We start from the raw sequence: 23,600 nt of genomic DNA on the forward strand, positions 1-23,600 counted from the left end.
AAGTTTGGAATGCACACAGTCAAATGCACTAGTAAGATCCATAAATTCCAAATGCAGTGTTCCCTGCTTGGACTAAGTGAATTTTCCAATTAAGAGATTATGGTTGAGTTCTTGATCAACTGTGCCCTTCCCCTTACAGAAGCCATACTGAATATTGGTACTTATTGCATTATCTTCGTGCCAACCCTCCAACTTTGCAAGGATAATGTACCCCACAACCTTACCCAAGGAGTTGAGGAGAGACATGGTACAATAGTATTTCCTCTCTGGAGCCCTTTTTTAAAATAGAGAATATGATAGATACTAACCAGGAATGAGGGTGAGTCACTTTTAAGTACAGAATTAAGTACCAACAATAAGATGGACAGAGAGCTAAAAAAAAAACCTTCACAATGGCAGATAGAGCCACCTTCCTATTTGCTGTTATATGTGCAGATTAGTGGTTCACAGGTTCATTTAGCTATTCCCACTAATGCATACTTCACACATTTGCTAAATGGAATTATGTTCTGAACTTGCAAATGTCCAAAATAGTTTACTGTCAACATAGCTTCTGCAGAAAGGCTAGGCAGGAGTACCCGACTCCAGTCACAACTGTGCCCATGACTGTAAGAAATTTGGTTGGCTTTTTTGTATAGGTTTTTATAGGCATTTGTACAGTAAACGAAAACTATAATGGTATACTGCCAGAACATTACAGGATAGTGTGCCGAATTACAAGACCAGTTGAAATCCCTCCTCCCCATCCCACAGACTCAAACCCTTTTCTTTGTGTATTATCAAACATCATGCATTGCGTCGTATACAGTACTGAGGGCAGAATAAAGGTACATTCTCCACAGCATTTATAACATTTAAGGCTTTCACTGGTTCCCGCTACAGTTAATCATCTTGGGTTCCTTTACCCTATTTCTCAATCTGGCTCAGGGGCATAGGGTATCAAAGGAGTCCAACAGCTTGGAAAGTAATCTGCAAGTTTGTTGTCCCCGTGTGTTTCAATTCTGTGTTTGGCCAGTATGAGTCCCAGCACGTGGAACTTCGTACTTAGTTTCTTTTTTTTCCCCACAGAGATCCGACCTAACAGACATTCTCCCACATCACTGTGCGTGGACCAACCTGTGGTCACATTCAGGAATTTGAGCACTGACTCCCAATTCTTGTCTAAGCTGGGGAAACTCCATATCATGTGTATAAAGTCTGCATCAAGCATGGCATCGAATCTGAGATAAGATTGAATGGACGAAGTGCCCAAACGGTTAGATCAGGTGTAAATGGGGCCCTACATAAGACCAGTCGACCGCCCTCTCCCAAGCCCTGCAAACCTGTCTGACTCTGCAGGGAATAGAAGTCAGAACCCTCGCGTCGATCATTAATAATTCCGGCAGTGGAGTGCAGCCACAGGTGCCCCTCAGCAATCTGGGTTCCCAATTTTCAAGGTCATCTATCCAGTAAACTGCTTGTTGTAGTTGTGCTGCAAGATAGTAGAGCTCCGGGTTTGGCAATTCAAGACCTCCCCTGCCCCATGTGAGTTTAAGGGTAGACAGGCTAACATGTTTCCTCCCCAAGGCCCACAAGAGTTTGACTATCAGCTTATCTAGTTCTACACAGTACTTTCTAGGTGTCTTAAATAGAGTCCCCTGATAGCATCTGGGCAGGATTATCATTTTAACTCACACCAGCTTCCCCATCGAGGACAGACGGAGAGTGTTCCCGAATGTTATTGATGGTTTTAACCCTTCCAGTACTCTCCCTATATTAGCAGCCTCAAACCTCTGTGCCCTGTGTGTAAATCTAATCCCCAGATACCTGACACTCTTCATCTCCCAGATGAGATCCATGCAGGGAAGACACATCGTCAGCCTACCAGCCAACCCCCCAGCAGGAACAGTTTAGATTTAGAGTGGATAACAGGTAACCTGGACAACCTCCTGAAGTGGGCAAAGAGTGCTAGCATTAAGGGGACTGAGTATATAAGCTGAGGAAGGCCAAGACATAGAGCAAAGCATTGTCAGCTTATAGGGAGACCACATGGGTTTTCTCCCCAGTCTGTATCCCCAAGCCTCATAGCATATCCCCAAGCTGGCACACCAGTGGCTCCATTGAGGCCAGCTCTGTCTGGTCCCTCCCATCCATACTCTTGCTGTTAGGCTCCTCTATAGCAATTGTACCCATTTAGGAAGCGCTCAATCAATCAAAAAAATGTACTAAGCACATGACTCACCCGTTAGGGTCTCAAGGCGCTTGGGGGGGTTGCCATTTACTACTCCAAAAGCCATGTCTTGAGGTGCTTTCTGAAGGTTAGGAGGTCCTGGGTCTTGCGTAGGTTGGTGGGGAGGGAGTTCCAGGTCTTGGCGACGAGGTGGGAGAAGGATCTGCCGCCAGAGGTGGTGCGTTGGATGCGGGGGACTGTGGCGAGGGCGAGGTCAGCGGAGCGGAGCGGAGAGGTCGAGTAGGTGTGTGGAAGTTTACTCGTTCGTTAAGGTAGGCTGGTCCAGTGTTGTGGTGGGATTTGTGAGCATGGATAAGGACTTTGAAGATGATCCTTTTACTGATGGACAGCCAGTGTAGGGATCTGAGGTGAGTGGAGATGTGTTTGTGGCGGGGGAGGGTGAGGATGAGGCGTGCGGCTGCTTCCTGGATTCGCTGGAGTTTTTGCTGAAGTTTGGCTGTGGTACAAGTGTAGAGGGCATTGCCGTAGTCCAGTCTTCTGTTGATGAGGGAATGGGTGACCATTTTTCTTGTTTCTAAAGTAATCCATTTGAAAGTCTTCCGTAGCCTGCGAAGGGTGTTGAAGCAGGAGGACGATACGGTGTTGATTTGCTGGGCCATGAAGAGAGATGAGTCTAAGACGATGCCGAGGTTGTGTGCGTGGATGGTGGGTGTTGGGGGTGGTCTAAGGGCAGTGGGCCACCAGGAGTTGTCCCGTACTGTCTTGTTGGGGCCGAAGATGATGATTTCTGTTTTGTTGGAGTTAAGTTTGAGGTGGCTTGTTGTCATCCATTTGGCGATGTCGAGGAGTCCGGCATGCAGGTTTGTCTTGGCAGTTGAAGGGTTCCTGGTGAGGGAGATGATGAGCTGAGTGTCGTCTGCGTAAGAGATTATGGTGATTCCGTGGGGGCAGAGGATGTTGGCGAGGGGGGCCATGTATATGTTGAAGAGGGGGGGCTGAGGGAGGATCCTTGGGGGACCCCGCAGATGATCTTGGTGGCTGGGGACCGGGAGGGAGGGAGGCAAACTCTTTAGGTTCTTTTTGCGAGGAAGGAGGTGAGCCAGTCTATGGCCTTGTGTTGGATTCCTGCGGCGAAAAGGAGTGCGTGGAGGATTTGGTGGCATACAGTGTTGAACGCTGCAGAGAGGTCCAGAAGGATGAGAGCGATGGTCTCGCCCTTGTCCACTCTGGTTCTGATGTCGTCTGTGCAGGCTATGAGGGCGGTTTCAGTGCTGTGGTTCTTGCGGAATCCAGACTGGGAGGCATTGAGTGTGTTGTTTTCCTCTAGGAAGTGAGACAGTTGGGCATTCACTATCTTCTTAGCGACCTTGGCGGGATAGGGGAGAAGAGAGATGGGACGGTATCTCACCGATGCCTATATTCCTGAGCACCTTCCACAAGTATTCCCATGATAGGGCATTGAACGCTTGTTTGAGGTCAAGGTGCTGCTAAGCATACGGGCCTTCCTCTCGGGTGTGTGTGTCCATGACCAGCGACAGCCTTCTCAAATTGCACAGGGTGTTTCTGCGCTGTATAAATCCTCATTGGTTCTCATGGACCATCTGGGGCATAAGCACCAAAAGTCGAGACGCCAATACTTTACTCATGATCTTTGTAGGAAGTTGGCTCTGTATGTACTATTTCAAAGTAAGAAATAGCATGCACAGAGTCCAAGGGTTCCCCTTAGAGGTAAGATAGTGGCAAAAAGAGATAATTCTAATGCTCTATTTTGTGGTAGTGTAGTCGAGCAGTAGGCTTATCAGAGGGTAGTGTTAAGCATTTGTTGTACACACACAGGCAATAAATGGGGAACACACACCCAAAGACAATTCCAGGCCAATAGGTTTTTATATAGAAAAATATATTTTCTTAGTTTATTTTAAGAACCACAGGTTCAAGATTCACAAACAATACTTTAAATGAAAGGTATTTCACTTAGGAACGTTAGGAACTTTGAATTAGCAAAATAGCATATACAGTTTTCATACAAATGGTAAATAGCTATTTTAAAACTAGACAGTGCAATTTTCAACAGTTCCTGGGGGAGGTAAGTGTTTGTTAGATTTGCAGGTAAGGAAACCACCTACAGGGTTCAAGGTTGGGTCCAAGGTAGCCCACCGTTGGGGGTTCAGGGCAACCCCAAAGTTACCACACCAGCAGCTCAGTGCCGGTCCTGTGCAGAGGTCAAAGTGGTGCCCAAAACACATCGGATGGAGAAGGGGGTGCCCTGGTTCCAGTCTGCCAGCAGGTAAGTACCCGCGTCTTCGGAGGGCAGACCAGGGGGGTTTTGTAGGGCACCAGGGGGGACACAAGTCAGCACAAAAAGTACACCCTCAGCGGCACGGGGCCGGCCGGATGCAGTGTGCAAACAGGCGTCGGGTTCGCAATAGGTTTCAATGGGAGACCAAGGGGTCTCTTCTGCGATGCAGACAGGCAAGGGGGGGGCTCCTCGGGGTAGCCACCACCTGGGCAAGGGAGAGGGCCACCTGGGGGTCGCTCCTGCACTGGATGTTGGATCCTTCAGGTCCTGGGGGCTGGGGTGCAGTGTCTTTACCTGGCGTCGGGTCTTTGAAGCAGGCAGTTGCGGTCAGGGGGAGCCTCAGGATTCCCTCTGCAGGCGTCGCTGTGGGGGCTCAGGGGGGTGAACTCTGGCTACTCACGGTCTCGTAGTCGCCGGGGAGTCCTCCCTGTGGTGTTTGTTCTCCACAAGTCGAGCCGAGGGTGTCGGGTGCAGAGTGCAAAGTCTCACGCTTCCGGCGGGAAACGTGTGTTGTTTCAAAGTTGCTTCTTTGTTGCAAAGTTGCAGTCTTTGTGGAGCAGAGCCGCTGTCCTCAGGAGTTCTTGGTCCTTCTAGATGCAGGGTAGTCCTCTGAGGCTTCAGAGGTCGCTGGACCCTGTGGAACGCGTCGCTGGAGCAGTGTCTTTAAAAGTGGGGAGACAGGCCGGTAGAGCTGGGGCCAAAGCAGTTGGTGTCTCCGTCTTCTCTGCAGGTTTTCATCTCAGCAGTCCTTCTTCGTCTTAGGTTGCAGGAATCTATCTTGCTGTGTTCTGGGAGCCCCTAAATACTCGATTTAGGGGTGTGTTTAGGTCTGGGGGGTTAGTAGCCAATGGCTACTAGCCCTGAGGGTGGCTACACCCTCTTTGTGCCTCCTCCCTGAGGGGAGAGGGGCACATCCCTAATCCTATTGGGGGAATCCTCCATCTGCAAGATGGAGGATTTCTAAAAGTCAGAGTCACCTCAGCTCAGGACACCTTAGGGGCTGTCCTGACTGGCCAGTGACGACTCCTTGTTTTTCTCATGATCTCCTCCGGCCTTGCTGGCAAAAGTGGAGACGTGGCCGGAGGGGGCGGGCAACTCCACCAGCTGGAGTGCCCAGGGGTGCTGTAACAAAGGGGGTGAGCCTTTGAGGCTCACCGCCAGGTGTTACAGTTCCTGCAGGGGGAGGTGAGAAGCACCTCCACCCACTACAGGCTTTGTTACTAGCCACAGAGTGACAAAGGCCAGCATCATGTCTGGTGTGGCAGGCTGCTAAAACTAGTCAGCCCACACTGGTAGTCGGTTAAGGTTTCAGGGGGCACCTCTAAGGTGCCCTCTGGGGTGTATTTTACAATAAAATGTACACTGGCATCAATGTGCATTTATTGTGCTGAGAAGTTTGATACCAAACTTCACAGTTTTCAGTGTAGCCATTATGGTGCTGTGGAGTTCGTGCATGACAGACTCCCAGACCATATACTCTTATGGCTACCCTGCACTTACAATGTCTAAGGTTTTGCTTAGACACTGTAGGGGCATAGTGCTCATGCACTTATGCCCTCACCTATGGTATAGTGCACCCTGCCTTAGGGCTGTAAGGCCTGCTAGAGGGGTGACTTATCTATACCTATAGGCAGTGTGAGGTTGGCATGGCACCCTGAGGGGAGTACCATGTCGACTTAGTCATTTTATCCCCACTAGCACACACAAGCTGGCAAGCAGTGTGTCTGTGCTGAGTGAGGGGTCCCCAGGGTGGCATAAGACATGCTGCAGCCCTTAGAGACCTTCCCTGGCATCAGGGCCCTTGGTACCAGAGGTACCAGTTACAAGGGACTTGCCTGGATGCCAGGGTGTGCAAATTATGGAAACAAAAGTACATGTTAGGGAAAGAACACTGGTGCTGGGGCCTGGTTAGCAGGCCTCAGCACACTTTCCAATCATAACTTGGCATCAGCAAAGGCAAAAAGTCAGGGGGTAGCCATGCCAAGGAGGCATTTCCTTACAATCTTCACAATGAAGTTTAGCATTGACAAGAGGGCAATAGGGTGTTACCTCTGAAACATTCTTATCTGGCTTAAGCAGCATGACTATAAGTAGTCTTAGCTCTCATTAAATCTCGACCGGACTACTGTAAAGCCCTGTATATACATATATAAATATCAACCAACTCTAGTTAAGCAAGCTCCAAATCAGTCAGAATGCGGTCGCACAGCTAGTCCTGGGAGTACCCAAACACTCCTCGGAAGTAGTAGTGCCATGTTGTAAGAAAGCTAGGTGGGTAGAACGGGCCTATCGGCTGCCAATCTGTACAACTCCCTTCCTGAACATACCCGTAGTCTGAGCTCGCACCTACTGTTCCGTAATCAACTAAGCAACTAACATGTTTTTTTGCACATTAGGCTTCTGTTGGGGGTTGCATTGCAGTGGATTTGTCTGTTTTGGATTGCCACTGATTGTTCTATTTCAACTTTGGTTTCCAGTGCTTTGACGCCTTCTGGTTAATGCGCTATAGAAATACCATAAATACAAATAAAAACATAAGTGCCTTGCTCATTAAGACAGGAAGCAGCCCCTGCTTCATTGTACACTTGTAGTCAGTCTGCCATTGTCCCCACCCTGCGCTGGTAAAGCTCTGCTGGCAAGCCGTCTCCACACAGGGCTTTAGCAGTCTTCAATGCTTGTATCCCTACCATTATTTCTTCTCTAGTTAAAGAAGCGTCTAACCTATCTTTTTCCTCTCTTGATAAGGATGTCATCCTCAGGCCAGCTAAATACATGAGTGGAGTCGCTTAGTGGTGCCAGGTAACACCCTGCAGATGTGTAGCAAAGACTTCTGTAATGCCACTCTGCATGCACGTCATCTGCCCCCACGTGCTGCGTTTCATTACTGAGGAATGTAGCAAGTAGTCTACTAGCTTTATTGCCCTCCATGTAGAGCCACTGTCTGTAACTAATGCAAACAAATTTGTCTAAGCGGTCCTACGTCTCTAGCAACTCCCACTTCCATTCCTTCCATTCAGGCAGTCTTTGAGGCTGCTCAATCACACTGCTCAGGTCACTAACTCTCTTTTTTCCAGGACATCTAGTGACCTGGAAAATTGTTGTTTCATCCTGTAGGATACCTTCAGACATTCTCCAAGTAACACCACCTTCATGGCATCCCTTTCCATGGCTCTTGCTGTTAAACTCCCCAGTTCTCTGTGAAGTAGTGCTCTAGGACCTCCATCACCGCACTTGCAAACACCAGATCTGACAAGGCCTCAGTCTGCATCCTCCACAGGTACATCTTAAAAGATACTACTAAGGGCAAATGGTCAGAAAGGTTTTGTGCTAAGTAAGAGACATCCTCCCCAAATTCGGGTAGGGCACCAAACAATAAACAGTAGTCGAGACAACACTGCATCCACATGGTTGATACAAAGCAGGAGTGCACTTTGCCCCTCTGGAATTTCATTCTCCTTATATCCTGTAGGTTAATAACAGTCATAGTCTCTTTAGGAGCCCTCATCACTGCAGGTTTGGTGTCTATCCTCGGAGGAAGATGGTCCAAACCACCATCGAGCACATAGTTTAGGTCCTCCGAGCAAATATCATGTGCAGCCACACCCATTACTGACCCAAAGAAGTTTGCATCATCCACATTGGGTTCATACATATTAACCAAGCATATATCTCTGGCATCCTGTGCTCCTGAGACAATTACAAATCTCCCCTGTGGTCCAGTTTAACTCCCTTGGTCACAAAAGGGACTCCGGGTGCCACCCATATCAAGGCTCCTCCTAGAGTAACTGGAATGAGATGTTGCAAAGACCTGTCCCCTCCACCGTTTTCTCAGGTGTGTGATACAATCCCCCCAAGTGTGTGTCTCCTTCAAGAATGCCTCGGAAACCACATAACGCCTGAAGTAGGAGTGCACTCTGTCTTTTCCCAGCTGGCCCAGTCCCTGCACGTTCTAGGTCAAAAACTTCCAGGCTGTAGCCATAGACCCAATAGAGCACGCATCTTCTTGTCTCGGAGCGTGCCATTCATTCTCCAACCCCTCACATTCATCTGGTATGCAGAGTATATGATGGAAGCATAGTACAGCCAATCCCTACACACCATATGAACAACAACACCCGATCTTTACAACGTATAACTCCCTCTGCCCATAGGCAGTGAGTTTGATCAATTGTGGCCCCAGAAGGCTAGGTCAACTTTGCAGTCCCACCGCCACACTCCCCATTCAGAGGCCAAGGCCTCAACTTTATGCAATACTTTGAACTGTAAGCCTTGCATCTCGTCAGAGTGGCAAGGCCAGAGGCACTTAAATCACCCACAACGGGGCTGCAGCCAACCCGGCTTCATCCAAAGGGATCACTCCAGCCCCTGTTCTGTGCCATCACTACAATTGTCTTTGAATCCCCTATGTGTCTGGAATGATTCACGGGTGTCCTGCACAAAGTTTGAGTCTTCCAGAGTTCTGTCAGGGCACAAAAGGATTTTTCCAGTTTAACAGAAACCAGAACTCTGTCAAGAATCTGCAGAGTGTCTGGGTAATCTTCTAATCCTCTAATTATAGCGTGAGGTGGCGACCTTTGGTTTAGGTACCAGTGCCAGTGCATGGCTGGTCCTTTCAATGGTGAAAAAATTAGAGAGGCATCTGGGCTTCAGGGTTGTGTTGATCCAGTCTTCATGGAACAGCACTACAGACTGCCCCTCTGCCCTCTCGGGGAAGCCTACAAAGTGAAGGTTGTTCCTCCTGGAGCCCTTCTGTGTCTTCAATCCTCTCTTCCATACGTGCCTTGAGTGTATGGAGTGTGGACACCATTTTTTTCAGGGTCTCCACTTGTTGGAGCACTGTGATGTGCCCATCCACCTCAGTGACTCTCTCCTAGATTTAAAGGAAGCCAGCATGAAGTAGGCCTACCTCAAGTGCAACTGTGTCAATCTGCACTAGCATGATCTTTCGAGACCCCTTTATTTCTGTTATGATAGCTACCGCTGTGGGGGACCGAAGTCCTCTGGGAGAGCATGTTTTGCCTGCTCCGCCACTGCACCTTCCAAAGGCAGTGGGTGAGCATAATTCTCAATTTAATTGGTCTGTACATTCTTTGCAGGCTTCTCTTTTGCAATTTTGAACCCCCAAAGAATGAAAATGTCCCTGTCGGGTAATCACTGTTTGTGGTTCCGGCCCACCATCTGCCAGGAGCCTGCTTTGGATCTCCAGGGGTCTTGAACTCAGGTCCTAGAACTTCGCAGGTAAGGTGGTTCAGGGGTTACAGCTTCTTCTGATCACAATATAGGGCAACAGCCTAGACAACAGTCTCCAATACTATTTGTGGACCTACCCAACTGTCTGCAGCCTCGCAGGTCTCCCACCAGCCCAACAGTGCAAACCCCATAGGCTGTGCTCAACGGCGTGGCAGACAATTCTGTCCCTCTGTGCGTAAGTGTCGCTGGAGGATGACCACAATCACTCTATCCCCTCTCCAGGGACTGCAGGGCTCCCCTGCTATTTAGGGGCAGGTTAGAAGACTTTCATGCCCATCAGGGCGTGGCCAACCCCTGTTGGCAGTATTTTGTCTGCAGGGCTCACTCACTGTCCCACTACTTCACTCACCTGTCATCTGACCTGTGTCGCGAACCCCAAGCAATGTTCCCGGGCCTCTGGACGTCAGCTGCCCTAGCGGCAATGTATCATGCACTGCAACCCCAAAAGTACTATAAAATCTTCATTATTTTTCTTTATTGTAGAGTTTGTTATCCTGGTTATTATCGTGGGCCTTCAATGTGCAGGTTTTACAGTCTCCACAGCACAGCAATAATGCGGCCAAAATACTCCCTGGGGCCTGGTCTTAGGGCGCAAGTCTAGCCCTGTTCCTGCGGGGGACAAATGTAGCTGCAACAGCCTTCGCAGACTGCCACAGCAACCTCATCCAGAGGCCTGCACTGTCTTGGCCAGGCCCAGGGGCCTGCCGTGCCGGGTCCAATCACAGCTGCATTTCCAGTCCTCCCCAGGGGCCCCAAGGCTGGACAGTAGGTGGTGGCCCAACTCAGGTGGCAACAGCATGCCCTGGGTGCCCTCCAATCAAGGGCTCTGGGTTCATCTGCTAATCCAGGACCTGGCTACGACCACCTCGGCCTGCCCTTGATCCATGTCTCTGCTTCTCGGAGACTTGGGTAATCCAATTTCAGCTGCAAATGGGGAGATATCAGCTGGGGGGGTCAGCAATGACCCGATACTAACATTCTGGGGATGATTTAATAATGAGTAATGTCGGATGAATGTTTCGCTGGCGGGAATTCCAGGGAAACGCTACTGGGTGACCATCTTGCAAAGCTACCTACATCTCTCCCCCCAAAATGGGTTATTGGTTACTGTGATGTGAGCCCTGGTCAAGCAGCAGCCACAATCCTTGTCAGGGTAAGGCTCAGGCAAACCCCAAAATATCCTGTGCTGTCCCCCCTGGTAGCTTGGCACAGAGCAGTCATGCTTACCATAGAGGCAATGTGTAAAGTATTTGTGCAAGAGTTTCACAATGAAAAACACTATAAAAGGGCCTCACAACAGAATTAGGAAAATAGAACAGTTTTTAATAAATAAAACAAGACCAAAAATGACAAAAATTAAATCGGTAAAACCATAGATATTGTATTCTAAACTTTTTAAAGAAAATGGCTCCAAAAGCTGTAAAGTGGCAACTGTGGATATCTGGTTGTGCCAATCAGGACAAAGTCACAAGTTCAGGCCAACCACGTTGTAGCGTGGGCAGGCTACAGGAGCCAGCTGAACAAAGGTACTTTCAATCCTGGTTTGCGGAGTGTTGCGTGGACCCACTTCAAAGATGGGTGGTGCAGCCGAGGCAAAGAGTTGGTTCTGAGATGCAGCAAGGCTGTCGTGTGAGGTCCTGTTTCATCAACATCAAGGATCCCATTGACAGACTTGCAATGTGAAGTCTGCTGTCAGGGATACAATGTGCAGTCAGGTCGACACGTCTCTTCTGAAGAGCTGTCAGGTGGCGATGCGGTGTCCAGTGCAATCACCAAGGCTGCCGTCAATGAGAGATGTGAGGGCCGGTGCTAAGAATGTGTCGCACAGTGGCGGTACCAACGGCGATGCAGGCCGAGATGGCGATGGGAGTCTTTGTGAGGGGTCCAATCCATGCAGCGGTGAAGTGCCGCTTCTGCGCTTATTTGTGCCATGCAGCAGAGGAGATGCCCCTGTTCCACTGGATCCACAGGCTGGCAGAGCACCTTATACTCACCTTCAAGGGTCCTGGACTGGGGTGGCATCACTTGGCAGGATAGACTCACAGATGGCAGAGTTCAGGTGCAGATGCAAGGTTGTTGGATGCTTGTTATATCCCTGAGACTTCAGGTCAGGAGGCCAGCCAAATAGCCCTTTGAGTCACCCTGGGTTCTGGGTTCAAGTGATACAGGTCCAGTCCTTTTCACATAGGCAAGAAGGCAGCAGGTAGGAGGTCAGCACAGCAAATCAGTAGTCCAGCTGAGTGGCAGTCTTTCAGCAGCACAGCAGTCTTTCTTCTTGGCAGAGAATCCACAGGTCCAGAAGTATTCTGAAGTGGTGGTGTCCAAAGTCCATCTGTTGTACGCCAGTGTCCTGGTTCTGGAAGGTGGTAGAAACTTCTAGACTGTGGCTTTGAAGTGCAAGGAATACACTGTCTGCCCTCGCTCTAAGCTGGCGGGAGTGGCAATGCAGGGTCAATAGGACCTTTGTGTGGAGACAGGACACAGCCTCTGGAGGTGTAAGTGAGGCTGTGTCCAACTCCTCTCTCCACTCCTGCCAGTGATGGCCCATCCAGTCACACCCAAGCTCCCATTGTGTGTGGCTGTCTAGGAGGAATATGCAAATTCCAACTGTCATCCCAGTAATGTGACCAGAGACAGGCTGAAGGCACCAAATGGCTAAGACAAGAAAACGCCAACTTTCTAGAAGTGGTATTTTCAGAAATGTAGTTTAAAATCCGACTTCACCATAAGTTAGGTTTTTAAATTGTGATTCCAGAGACACCAAACATGAGCCGCGCATCTCTCCCCATTTGAAAATTAGTTTTATCAAATATAATAAGGCAACTCCAGTGTTATCTCTTGCGAGAGATAGTCCTGCAGTAGTGAAAAACTAATTTAAGAGTTTTCACTACCGGGACATGTAACACTTAAATGTATCATGTCCTACTTTTTAAATACATTGTACCCTGTCATCTGGGCTGTCCAGGCCCTTCCCTAGGGGCGAGTTGTATGTATTGAAAAGGAATGTTTGGGCTTGGAAAAGGGTTCGGTTTGCCAGGTCCAAATGGCAGTTTAAAACTGCATGCCCAGACTCCAGAATAGCAGGCCTGAGACATGTTTAAGTGGATGGCACAATCAGTGCTGCAGACCCGCTTGTGGCATTTAATTTACAGAGCCCATTCACAGGGAGTGCCACTTTACTGGGGACTTATAAGTGAATTAAATATACAGTTTGTGGATAAGTCAATATAACCATGTTTAGAGAGGAAGCACTTCAGCACTGGGTAGCATTGGTAAAATGTACAGAGCCCTAATACCATCAAAAGCGAGGTCGGAAAAAGTGGAAGGCAATAAGTTGATGGAGAGACCACTGTAAAGCTGACAGGTCTAACAAAGGCAATACAAACGATCCTAATGATGGGAAATTTAAAACACTGTCAGGATTAAAGCTAGGATAGCAAGGGCACCATAATGCCACATTACCTTATTGTCCAATTCCTCGTTCTACTCGTAACACTTTGACGATGAGTCCAACTTAACAGACAGGCAATCAATTTGTCGAATTCCCTTTTTCAAAATGAAACTGATGCCACCCTGGGCAAGCATATCCAGGTCACCTACGCCTAAGCCATGCTGGGTTTTTTCTGTCTTCTGAGCAGGTGCTCTGTTTTCTGAAACAGGAATAAATCATGTGAGGTGCACTGGTTGCAACACGATTATTGACTCCTTCAGCCACTCTAAGTCCCAGGGCCGAAGTTTGAGTAGGCCTTAAGATCACATTAACCCCAATAAGGTAAAGGATATATTGGCGAGTTCCTGGCACTCAGTAACACACTGCAACTCTTATAATTACATTGCCGAATGTAAAATGTAAATGCATCATTTGCTTAGTATAAGAGGTGCAACTAGGAAAAAGGCTGCAGTGCTTCAGGGAAAACAAGGAAAACAGTCACAGTGAGATCCAGTCAGCATAGGGACTAAGAGTGCAAAGTAAATTATTTAAAATGATGGAAGTTTTTGTTTGCTTTATTTACAAGTGAATTCCTGGATTAAGTGTGGCAGAAAACATGCAGCCACATTTCACATTTGGCGGGTTCCAGATACTGATAAAAGGAGGGCTTTGTTTATTGGTACCTAATTGCTGAAAAGGTAGCAAGCAGATGGTTGAATTCTATTGTTTTGGTGATTGGGCATAATTTGTGTAGGGAGGATGCTTCTTTGGCTTGTTGAGCTTTTGAGTGGCAATAAGGAAAAGAAAAGAGCTGATTAAAGTTCACATGATGATGGGAGTCACAGGAAAAGTAGTGGATTTAAGTAGGCACTGCCTTCTGGTGGGGCTAACTTCATAACAGCACGTGGTTTGCAGCTGTTGGTGCAGTACATATGAGACTGTGGATACAGATTATACATCTCATTAAGAAGAAGCTGAGTGTGGTGGGGGTGTAGTCTCTTAGGGCCAGATGTAGCAAAGGTTTTTACCCATTCTGTGTCTATGGGAAAAAGTGTTCGTACATATGGCCCTAAGTGCTCTGTTTAGCCAATTATATCCTGTTCAAAACCTGTGGCCTCTGGAGCCCATCTGGCTGCAAAATTACAGCACATAGCTCTGTGGAGTGCCAGGCACCTTCCGATGCCCAAGCAGATGACCTGCAAACATTTATGGGCTGTGGTGGAAGCCGGTCTCTGTGCCAGGGTTCAGGCTGCTGAGATAAAATGGCGGCTGCATGCCACGGAACCCAGCATTGGGAGCAGCGAAACCTGTGAGCCTTGCAGAATCTTTAATGAGGGTGAGGGAGTGACTTGGGCCGAATTCTGGCTCGTGGCTGCATGTAAGGTTCCTGGCAGGAAGCAGGAAAACCTACTGTGATGTCATCACACTCTCCGCACACGCCTCCACGACGCTGGAATCCACGACAAGGCACTCGACTGGATCTCGTCATTTCTTTCAGGCAGAACCCAGAGAGTCCGCCTCCCACCGTTCCTGTCAGAAGCCACCAGAATCATCTGTGGTGTTCCCCAAGGATCTTCGCTCAGCCCCACGATCTTCAACGTTTACATGGCCCCCTCGCCAACATCACAAGAACCCACCACATCAACATAGTTTCCTACACAGACGACACTCAGCTCATCCTCTCCCTCACAAAAGACCCTACAACTGCAAAGAACAACCTCCACAACGGACTTCAGACCATCGCCAGCTGGATGGAATCAAGCCACCTCAAGTTAAACACAGACAAGACAGAAATACTCATCTTTGGCACCAACCCCTCAACTTGGAATGACTCCTGGTGGCCCACCTCCCTAGGAACCGTGCCCTCACCCACCACCCACGCACACAACCTACGCTTCATCTTGGACTCCACACTCAGCATGACTCAGCAGGTCAGTGCTATCTCCTCTTCCTGCTCCCACACTCTCTGCATGCTCCGCAAAATCTTCAAGTGGATTCCCGTCGAAACCAGTAAAACTGTCACCCACGCCCTGGTCAGCAGCCGATTATACTATGGAAACGCCCTATATGCAGGAATAACAACCAAACTCCTAACAAAACTGCAAAGAATCCAGAACAAATCCGCCCGCCTCATTCTGGACATCCCACGCCGTGACCACATTTCCCCCACCTCAGAGACCTTCACTGGCTACCAGTATCAAAGAGGATCACCTTCAAACTCCTCATCCACGCACACAAGGCCCAGCCTACCTCAACGACAGACTCAGCTTCCACACCCCCACCCGCAATCTTTGCTCCGCCAGCCTCGCCCTCGCCTCCATCCCCCGCATCCGCTGCACCACCGCCGGAGGAAGATCCTTCTCTCACCTAGCCGCCAAGACCTGGAACTCCCTACCGCTCCACCTTCGCCAGACCCAAGACCTCTTGACATTCAGGAAATGCCTCAAGACATGGCTCTACGACCAGCAGCTCCCCCCCCAGCGCCTTGAGACCCTAACGGGTGATTAGTGCGCTCTATAAATCCTTGATAGATTGATTGATTTTGACTCCCTCTCTCCAGTGCATACAGTGAGTCACTGCCAGCAGGAGTAGCTGTGGTGTCCCTCTGTTGAGCGGCTTTGTGACCCTGTGTGCCCCTTGGTCCTCATGCTGCAGGCTAGACACTACGAATGCTGGGCTAAAGACCCCCCCAACTCTGAGCAGAGCTGATGGTCAGGGCACCCCCTCCTGGAAGTATGCAGGGTGTGTGAAGCGCCCCCTACCCCACACTCATGGCAAAGGACTTAAGGCTACCTCAACACGTTAGGATTGACCATTACACCAAAACAGTGATTCCCCCTTTTGGAAAGCCTGAGTGATCCCCCTGGGGTGACTGATAACGCGGCCCTACTGGCAGCTATACCAAACCCAAGGGTTGTTGTGGAGTCCAAAATTGGTGAGGTCCCCCCTAAGGTGTTCCCCCTGAGACAGGACATGCGCAATATAGTGGAACGAGTGTCTAATGCCAAGGGCAGCATTTCTGAACTGGAGGACTCGGCTGTCACCCTTAGACAGTGGGTGGCAAAGGTCAGGGGGATCACTAAATACCTTACCCGGAGAGTGAACAATGCTGAAAACAGAGAGAGGAGAAACAATCTAAAGCTCGTGGGGTTCCAGGAGTGGGTCGAGACAGGCAATATGTTGGAGTTCCTGGACCAGTGGCTTTGATCCATCTTTTCTGCTGAAATGTTTTACAGATGCTTTGTCATAGAAAGGAGGCATAGAGCACTTAGTGGTAGGCTTTCACCTGTTGCTACCCCACATCCAATCATTGCATGATTTCTGAACTTTCAGGACTGGAACATGATCCTTAAAAAGGCTCGACAGGCAGAAGCCATTGCATATGATGCACCAACACTCCATGCTATTTCAAGACTGCTCCCGGGAAGTGCAGAAGCAAAGGAAGACATTTGACACAGTAAAGGCCAAGCTTTGTGCACTGCAACTGCAATATATGTTACTATTCACTTCAGAAATTAAAGTGTTGTTCCAAGAAAAGGCGTTTATTTTCCTCACACCGAGGATGCATTGCACGGGCTAAAGGCACGACCCCAACTCAGGGCAGTGCGGGCCGCTTGCAGGAGACTGCTGAGCAGGGGGACCTGGGTGCCTGGCCTAAGCTCTGGGCTACAGTCGAGAGAAAGAAATGACTAGGCAGACAAAATAGAGGGAAACACACGCTGAGACTGGAGGACATCCAGGATCAGGGTGACGGTCAACTGACTCAGAGGGAGCACCTCTCCTGTTGTGCCAGACTCACCTGACCAGGGGTGAAGAGACTGAGACCCTACATGCAACAGACAAGGGATGCGATCGAAGCTTGGACGATGCAGCAGTCAATCCTGACATGATGGACAGGGTGTCAGATGACCATGCTGACTCTTAATGCAAGTTGGGTCTGGGTGAGCCCCAGGTGACAACATTTGTGTTATTATGTGGCTCCAACCCGGCCGGGATCAGTGGGTGGTGGTAGGGTCGGGAGGGTGTCAGGGAAAAGGAAAGAAATTGATTTTAAGTATTGTTTTGAGGTGACAAGTGAGGTAGGCAGGAATGATTCTACAAATTGCATACCCTGGGTGGGACACCGCTTGGTTCTTGAACAACATGGCATTTATGACACAAACTGGGTCCATAGACATTGCACTGGGTCCCTAGATGACACAAAGAATTCAGTACTATCATGGAACGTTAACAGGCTAGGTAACAAGGTCAAGAATGGTCTGGTAACGCAATATATATGCTGACTGAAGCCAGACGTAGTCCTTCTGGAGACTCACTTGCAGGGGACGTGGTGTCCATTCCTCGGCAGGGGAGCATACATGACACTGGCACATGCAGGATTTACCTAGGGCTCCAGGAGGGCGGGACCCCGCCATTCCATGTAACTCGAACTTGGGTCGACCCATGTGGAACATATGTAGGTGATATGGGGAAGGACTGACATCACCCTAATACATTTCTATTCACCCCCTGCTGCAGGCCCCCACACTTGAGAAAATGGCAACCATACTACTAGAAACAGACTCGTCCCTGCATACAATAGGTGGGGACTTCAACTATGTCATGGCTCATGACTCGGATCACCAGGGTCAGCTGTGATACCAACGGGAGACACACCCCTGGCACGTTTGCAGCTAGCTGGATCTCTTGGATCTGTGGCGACAACATGAATCCTGGGAAGAGCATTGTCCCCAGAATACGTGGGATTTATTAGGGCCAGGGGTAATTTTGTTCACACACTCTGGGGATGTCCCGTCATTCAAGTCTACTTAACCAAGGTGATAGTCTGTGCAATCCTGAGAGTCGACATCCCAATTGAGCCAAAGTATGTTCTCCTCCTAGGAATTCCAACTGAGATGGATATCACACTGGCCAATCTTGTCTTTAGTAACCTAGCTTTGGTGGTGGCAAATAGAGATGTAGCCAAATACTGGGTAGTGCAGGAGGTCCCAACATTACAGGAGTGGCGGACTGGGATGACATGTATATGGCTGCAGAGAAGGTCACCTATATGAGTAGGGGGTGGCCCCGTACATTTTTCAGAGTCTGGGAGCATTGGTTAAAATACTACAATTTGGGCCCCACAGAAGGTGAGGCCAGGCCTCCGGGATAACTAGCTCAACGTGATGTATAGAATGTTCATATACCTGTTGTGGGTCTGATTTTGTACGTTATGTGTTGCTGGACATTGTGTAATGTGTGTACTTATGGTAATCTGACCTTCCTCTGATGGTTAATGTTTATTGCTAATATGGGTGCAGCGCCTGATTATGTTGTTTGCACATATAAACCAAGTTTTTTTTAAAAAGTTTTTTTTTAAAAAGAAGCTGGGACTTACAGTCATGGCATGTACTTTTAGAGAAAGGCACTGGAAGCTCTTCTGAAGTTCATTTGAGAGAGAATTTAGGTTTTCCAGAGTATAAAGACGAGATTGGTGACTTTCCTTTCCCACACTGTGATAGACTTGTGAAACCTGCACTTCCACTTGATAACATATTGAGATCATTTATCCTGATGATGTGATTTGGATTGCCTTACAGATTTTTATTAAAAAATGGTCTTACTTTTCCATGCTTCATTAAGATGAAGTATCTCTGGAAGTAGCTAAGGTTCTGCCACATGCTATCAAAAGAAATTCCTTACTAGCCGCACTCACTGGACACATTTCAGTCAATCCTAAATAACGTACCTTAGTTGATCAAGAAGATAAACTCATAGAGAATGCAGTAAACAAGGCATATACTAGAAACAATGTAGTTTTAACTGCTGGAAAGAATGCTGTCTTTCCAATAAAATGTTTGGTTAAAGATTTTAAATTTCTGGCTAGAGCGATGTAAGAAGGTGAAGATTGCTTGGGTTGTTTGGTACAAATTGAACAGAAGCACATTTCTTCTTCAGCATTGTATGTGTTGCGATCTTAGATTTGACAACTCCATCATGAGCATTCGTTCTGGCAAGAATGCAGTTGCGGAACTGGAAGTCTGACACAGCAGAACAGATTGTCACTAGAGCTCTCAAAGACAGGAAGCACCCTCCGCCCTACAACCAGAAGTCTTCCTCATCTTCTTCCTATTGTAGAGACCGCGATTCAGGCAAAAATGTGTCACACTTCTTCATGTCTTCAAGGAGCAAGCACTTCTAATCTAAGAATACGAAGAAGAACCCATCTTCTGAGCAGACATCCAGCAAACAGAAAAAAATCTGACGAAATCATCTTTGGGACAATAACTGGGGATAGAGGAATATACAGAGTCAGTTAGGAAGTGTATCAAAGGTCTGCTTGCAACTTGGGAGGCAGATGTCTCGGAAGAGTGGTTTTGGATCTCATTCGAGAGAGACTATAGACTTTGGCCCTCATTCTGACCTTGGCGGGCGGCGGAGGCCGCCCGCCAAAGTCCCGCCGTCAGGTTACCGTTCCGCGGTCGAAAGACCGCGGCGGTAATTCTGACTTTCCCGCTGGGCTGGCGGGCGGTCGCCTTCAGACCGCCAGCCAGCCCAGCGGGAAAGAGGCTTCCACGAGGTCCGACCGCCGGGATCTGGATGGCGGTAGGGGGGGTCGGAATCCCCGCGGCGGTGCAGCAAGCTGCGCCGCCGCGGAGGATTCAATGGGGCCGCGGTACACTGGCGGGACCCCGCCAGTGGTGCCGGTCCGACCGCGGCTTTACCGCCGCGGTCGGAATCCCCATTGGAGCACCGCCGGCCTGTCGGCGGTGCTCCCGCGGTCCTCCGCCCTGGCGGTCAAAGACCGCCAGGGTCAGAATGACCACCTTTGTCTCCACTCCTATAGAGTTGGGATGGAGCCTTATACCTGTTCCGAGGAACATTGCATATAGCATTTTGTTGGCACATTGTCTAGTCTGATTAATCTAGCTTTGCTTACCTGGCAGAAAGAGAACTACGACAATGTTAGATAGATAGTTTGATGCTCTTTCCAGCTCAAGGGGCGTCTCTTCTCTTGCTCTGACTGAAGACCCTGCAAACTCTTGTTCTATGGAATTGCTCCCTAACATAGCACACTAGCCACTGACATCTGTTATTTCTACCATTTGAGGAACATTGAAGAGAGAACCCCACTCTAAGTGTTGACCCCCTATACTGAAATCATCTAACTTCAAGGACTTTACCACTTTCTCACATATCCATCCTCAACGCCTATTCCACAATTCCTCCCCTCAAAAAATCAACAGCCAATCTTGGCTCCTTCTTTAAAAAACGACCCTGCAACACTTCCTAACATCTTTTCTTTTCCAGATGCTTGAATGAGTTGTGTACAAATACCTAAACCCTGTCTCTGAATTGACAACCTTCTCAATCATCTGCCTAGATTTCAGGCATTCCACTTCACAGAGACTGGTCTCACGCACTTGTCAGCACGTGTGATCACTCTGCTATCGTAACAAACCTCCTGTTCCTAGCCATCATGGGCATAGCACTAATGTGTTCCCTGTCTAATTTTTCTGACTGCTAATTTGCTTTCTGTTAGTGCTCTTCACATTCTCTGGCCGCATCCATACAGGTGGTAAGACTCTGGCCTGGGTCCTATCCCCTTTCCTCACCACTTCCCATAGCAATATTCTCCCACCTTCAGACTTGAGTTCCTGACTACTTAATAGCCAACCTTCGATCACGTAGTCTCAGGTTCTCCTAAAAAAACAAATATAAATTTCACTGATTCTGCAGCTCCACTTTGCCCATCCAGTTCTGTAGCTCCTTCACACTTTAACTCTTACCCCTGCTGCCAGGAATCTTGGTACGTTATTCAGCTCTGGGTTGTCTGTAGATTTGTTTTTCACCACCATTCCCAGAAAGTTCTATGTGATGAACATTAGCCAAATGTACTCAGTCTCTTTATCCAAATAGGCAGTTCCACTTCCCCATAAATAGTGTATGGTTTTCAGTGGGGTCGTCCTCATTGGCCTGCCACAGTAATCGTATTCCATGTTAAACAAAGTGATCAAATTTGCAGTACAAAGTATCTTCAATTCCCCTAGACACATCCCTGCCTTCTTCTGCCATTAGGTGTGCTTTTGTAATAACACCTAACCATGTATTCTAAAGCTATCGATGGTACCACCCTTCCGTACCTTGCCATTAATCTTGCTCACTACACCCCCTCGCAACTCTGCCTTTCACACACAACCACCTCCTTACAGTATCATTCCATTTCAAATCTTTCAATTTGCTCAGTCCCATTTTTACATCTCTCTCTCTTTTCTCTGTCCTGAACTCCCTATCATCCAACATTTAAGTATGCATAAAGGCACTCCTGGTGCTCTTGAGAATCTCTTCAACAGCCACTGAAATATCCCAAGTGCCTCTGCGCCTGCTACCGCATTTCTGACTGACCTCTCACCCCTGCACGTTTGTGTATTCTGCAAAATGTTGTGTTGTACTGTCATTATTCTTCAACGTAGTTACCACCCAGTCTTTGAACACCACTCCTAAATGTACCCACCCAAAATCATTGACATGTAATGCTTACTTATTAAATTCAAATAAACACAAATACAAATGTTACCAATTGCACAGTTTGTTTTTCAACCCTCTAACTTCAATTATTGATGTTTATTTTCTACATTTTTACAAACGCTTGAAAGGGCTTATAATGTGTAGTTTCCCAGCACAAGTGATTTTTTTTCCAGGAAGTAATTGTAACAATTCACATCCCTTCTGTATTTGCATTTATTATTTTATTTGACTTGTGATCTTCAGTGACTGTCCTTAAAGAGTGCCCTCATTTAACGGTTACCCACTTTTGTAGGTCTGGCATTAGCCAAGATCTTTTGATTTTAACCAAAGTTATATGTATCATGTACTTACTATCTGCCAGCCGTTTTTATCCATTGGTCTGTTGGTGTGCCATTCACATTTTCCATCTGCTTGCTACAGAATGGGGCAGTGGGTTGGTCCAATTTAACCATAGGCTAATTTCACTGAGATGGTATTCTGCCGTCCACAAGGAGCACATCCACTGCAAAGTAGCCCCTTCTACGACATGTGCATTTTGAGACCAAAAAATATTTTTGCTTATAGCCCATGTTTTTATTTGTAGATTGAAGGCAAGACAGCTTCCCGCAACAATAATGTCATACAAACTATAACAAAACACGCACCTACAAAGTCAAAAGGCTAGCAACCAATGCCTAACCTACTAGTTTTGCCAATGCTTGTTTCGTATGGGCTTGTTAAAATCACCACAGACGCTACTGTTTGCAGATTACTTTTTCTAAGTACAGAAGCATTTAAATATGTTTTGCAAGTTGAATTTGCAAATGTTTCTTTCTTCTACTTTATCTCTTTTCTGAATGTCTTGCAGCTTTTTGCAACGATGAAGAGCATGAGTGTGCCAATCATGACTGTATACCAAAGAAACTGTGGTGCAATGGGCAAGTCGACTGTGCAGACAGCTCAGATGAGTGGAAATGTGGTAGGCATTTAAAATTGATCTTTGATTTGCTCAACTTGTTAACAACTGCTCACAAAAGATTATAACAAATTTGAATTCGAGTGAATATTGTATTTAACAAAAATAAGTTATATTAACAATAAAGTAAAAAGAAAACGTTTCTCACCAGGGTCTCCTCATGTATATTTCTTCTGTAGGAAAAAATTAGCATCGCTCCACATTATTATATTCAAGCCCCAGGAATGGATAAATAGCATTGTTCCTGGAATGCAGAATTAACATGGACAATGTGGGCATTTATAATTGAATCATCTAGCTCTGTCGTTATCTGCTTTCAGGGTTTGATATGTTTTCTAGATTCTCTAGAATGCAACCTGGGATATGCTTTCTAGACACCCAGGAACTAAGGACTTTGTCAACATGCCAACCCAAGACAGAAAGATACTTGGTCTGCAACCACTCATCAATCCATTGGGCAATACTTGAGTGAGATGAGTTTCAAGTAATGATCAATCTTATGAAGTATCACAGAGATAATTAGTGACACCCAAACCCTCGTTCACGATATAAAGGCACACTCAGGAACACTTGGAAACAGTGGATACATTTTAAAGACTTATTTTAAAATTAAAACCCTAGTCTAATGCACACAATAGCAATTGTAAATATATTTAAAAAACAGAATAGTATCTGCAACATTTATGAATAATGTAACAAAATAAAATATTCCAACATATTGGCTGGTTAGCGTTATATCAATTCCTCCCGCGTAACAGTGAGTCACTAAGCTAATCAAGGCACCAATAAAAGGCATAATTCCAGTTTAAAAAATGGTTCCCACTCATACCTGCTTTGAATGAAAATGGTATTGTTCATTGTTGGACCTGGCATCCTTGTAGTTTTCCCCAAAGGTTTGGCTTCAGTACTTTGCTAACTTCATTTTTGCTGGACTCTGTGCACTTTACCAGTGCTAAAGTGCTTGTGCTGTCTCCTATAAACATGGTAA

At 47.5% G+C, this 23,600-nt stretch overlaps 1 protein-coding gene across 4 annotated transcripts in view; it reads left to right on the forward strand.

The window, feature by feature from the left end:
- CORIN (corin, serine peptidase) overlaps nt 1-23,600 on the forward strand; it is a 1,512,429-nt gene that overhangs the window by 1,334,436 nt on the left and 154,393 nt on the right. For all 4 annotated transcript variants that reach the window (XM_069201641.1, XM_069201646.1, XM_069201651.1 and 1 more), the window contains exon 15: nt 22,505-22,615. In XM_069201641.1, the coding sequence (XP_069057742.1) occupies nt 22,505-22,615 (111 nt within the window). The remainder of the gene's footprint in view (nt 1-22,504; nt 22,616-23,600) is intronic.

Source organism: Pleurodeles waltl, chromosome 1_2 (assembly GCF_031143425.1).
Source record: "Pleurodeles waltl isolate 20211129_DDA chromosome 1_2, aPleWal1.hap1.20221129, whole genome shotgun sequence".
Lineage (NCBI taxonomy): Eukaryota > Metazoa > Chordata > Amphibia > Caudata > Salamandridae > Pleurodeles > Pleurodeles waltl.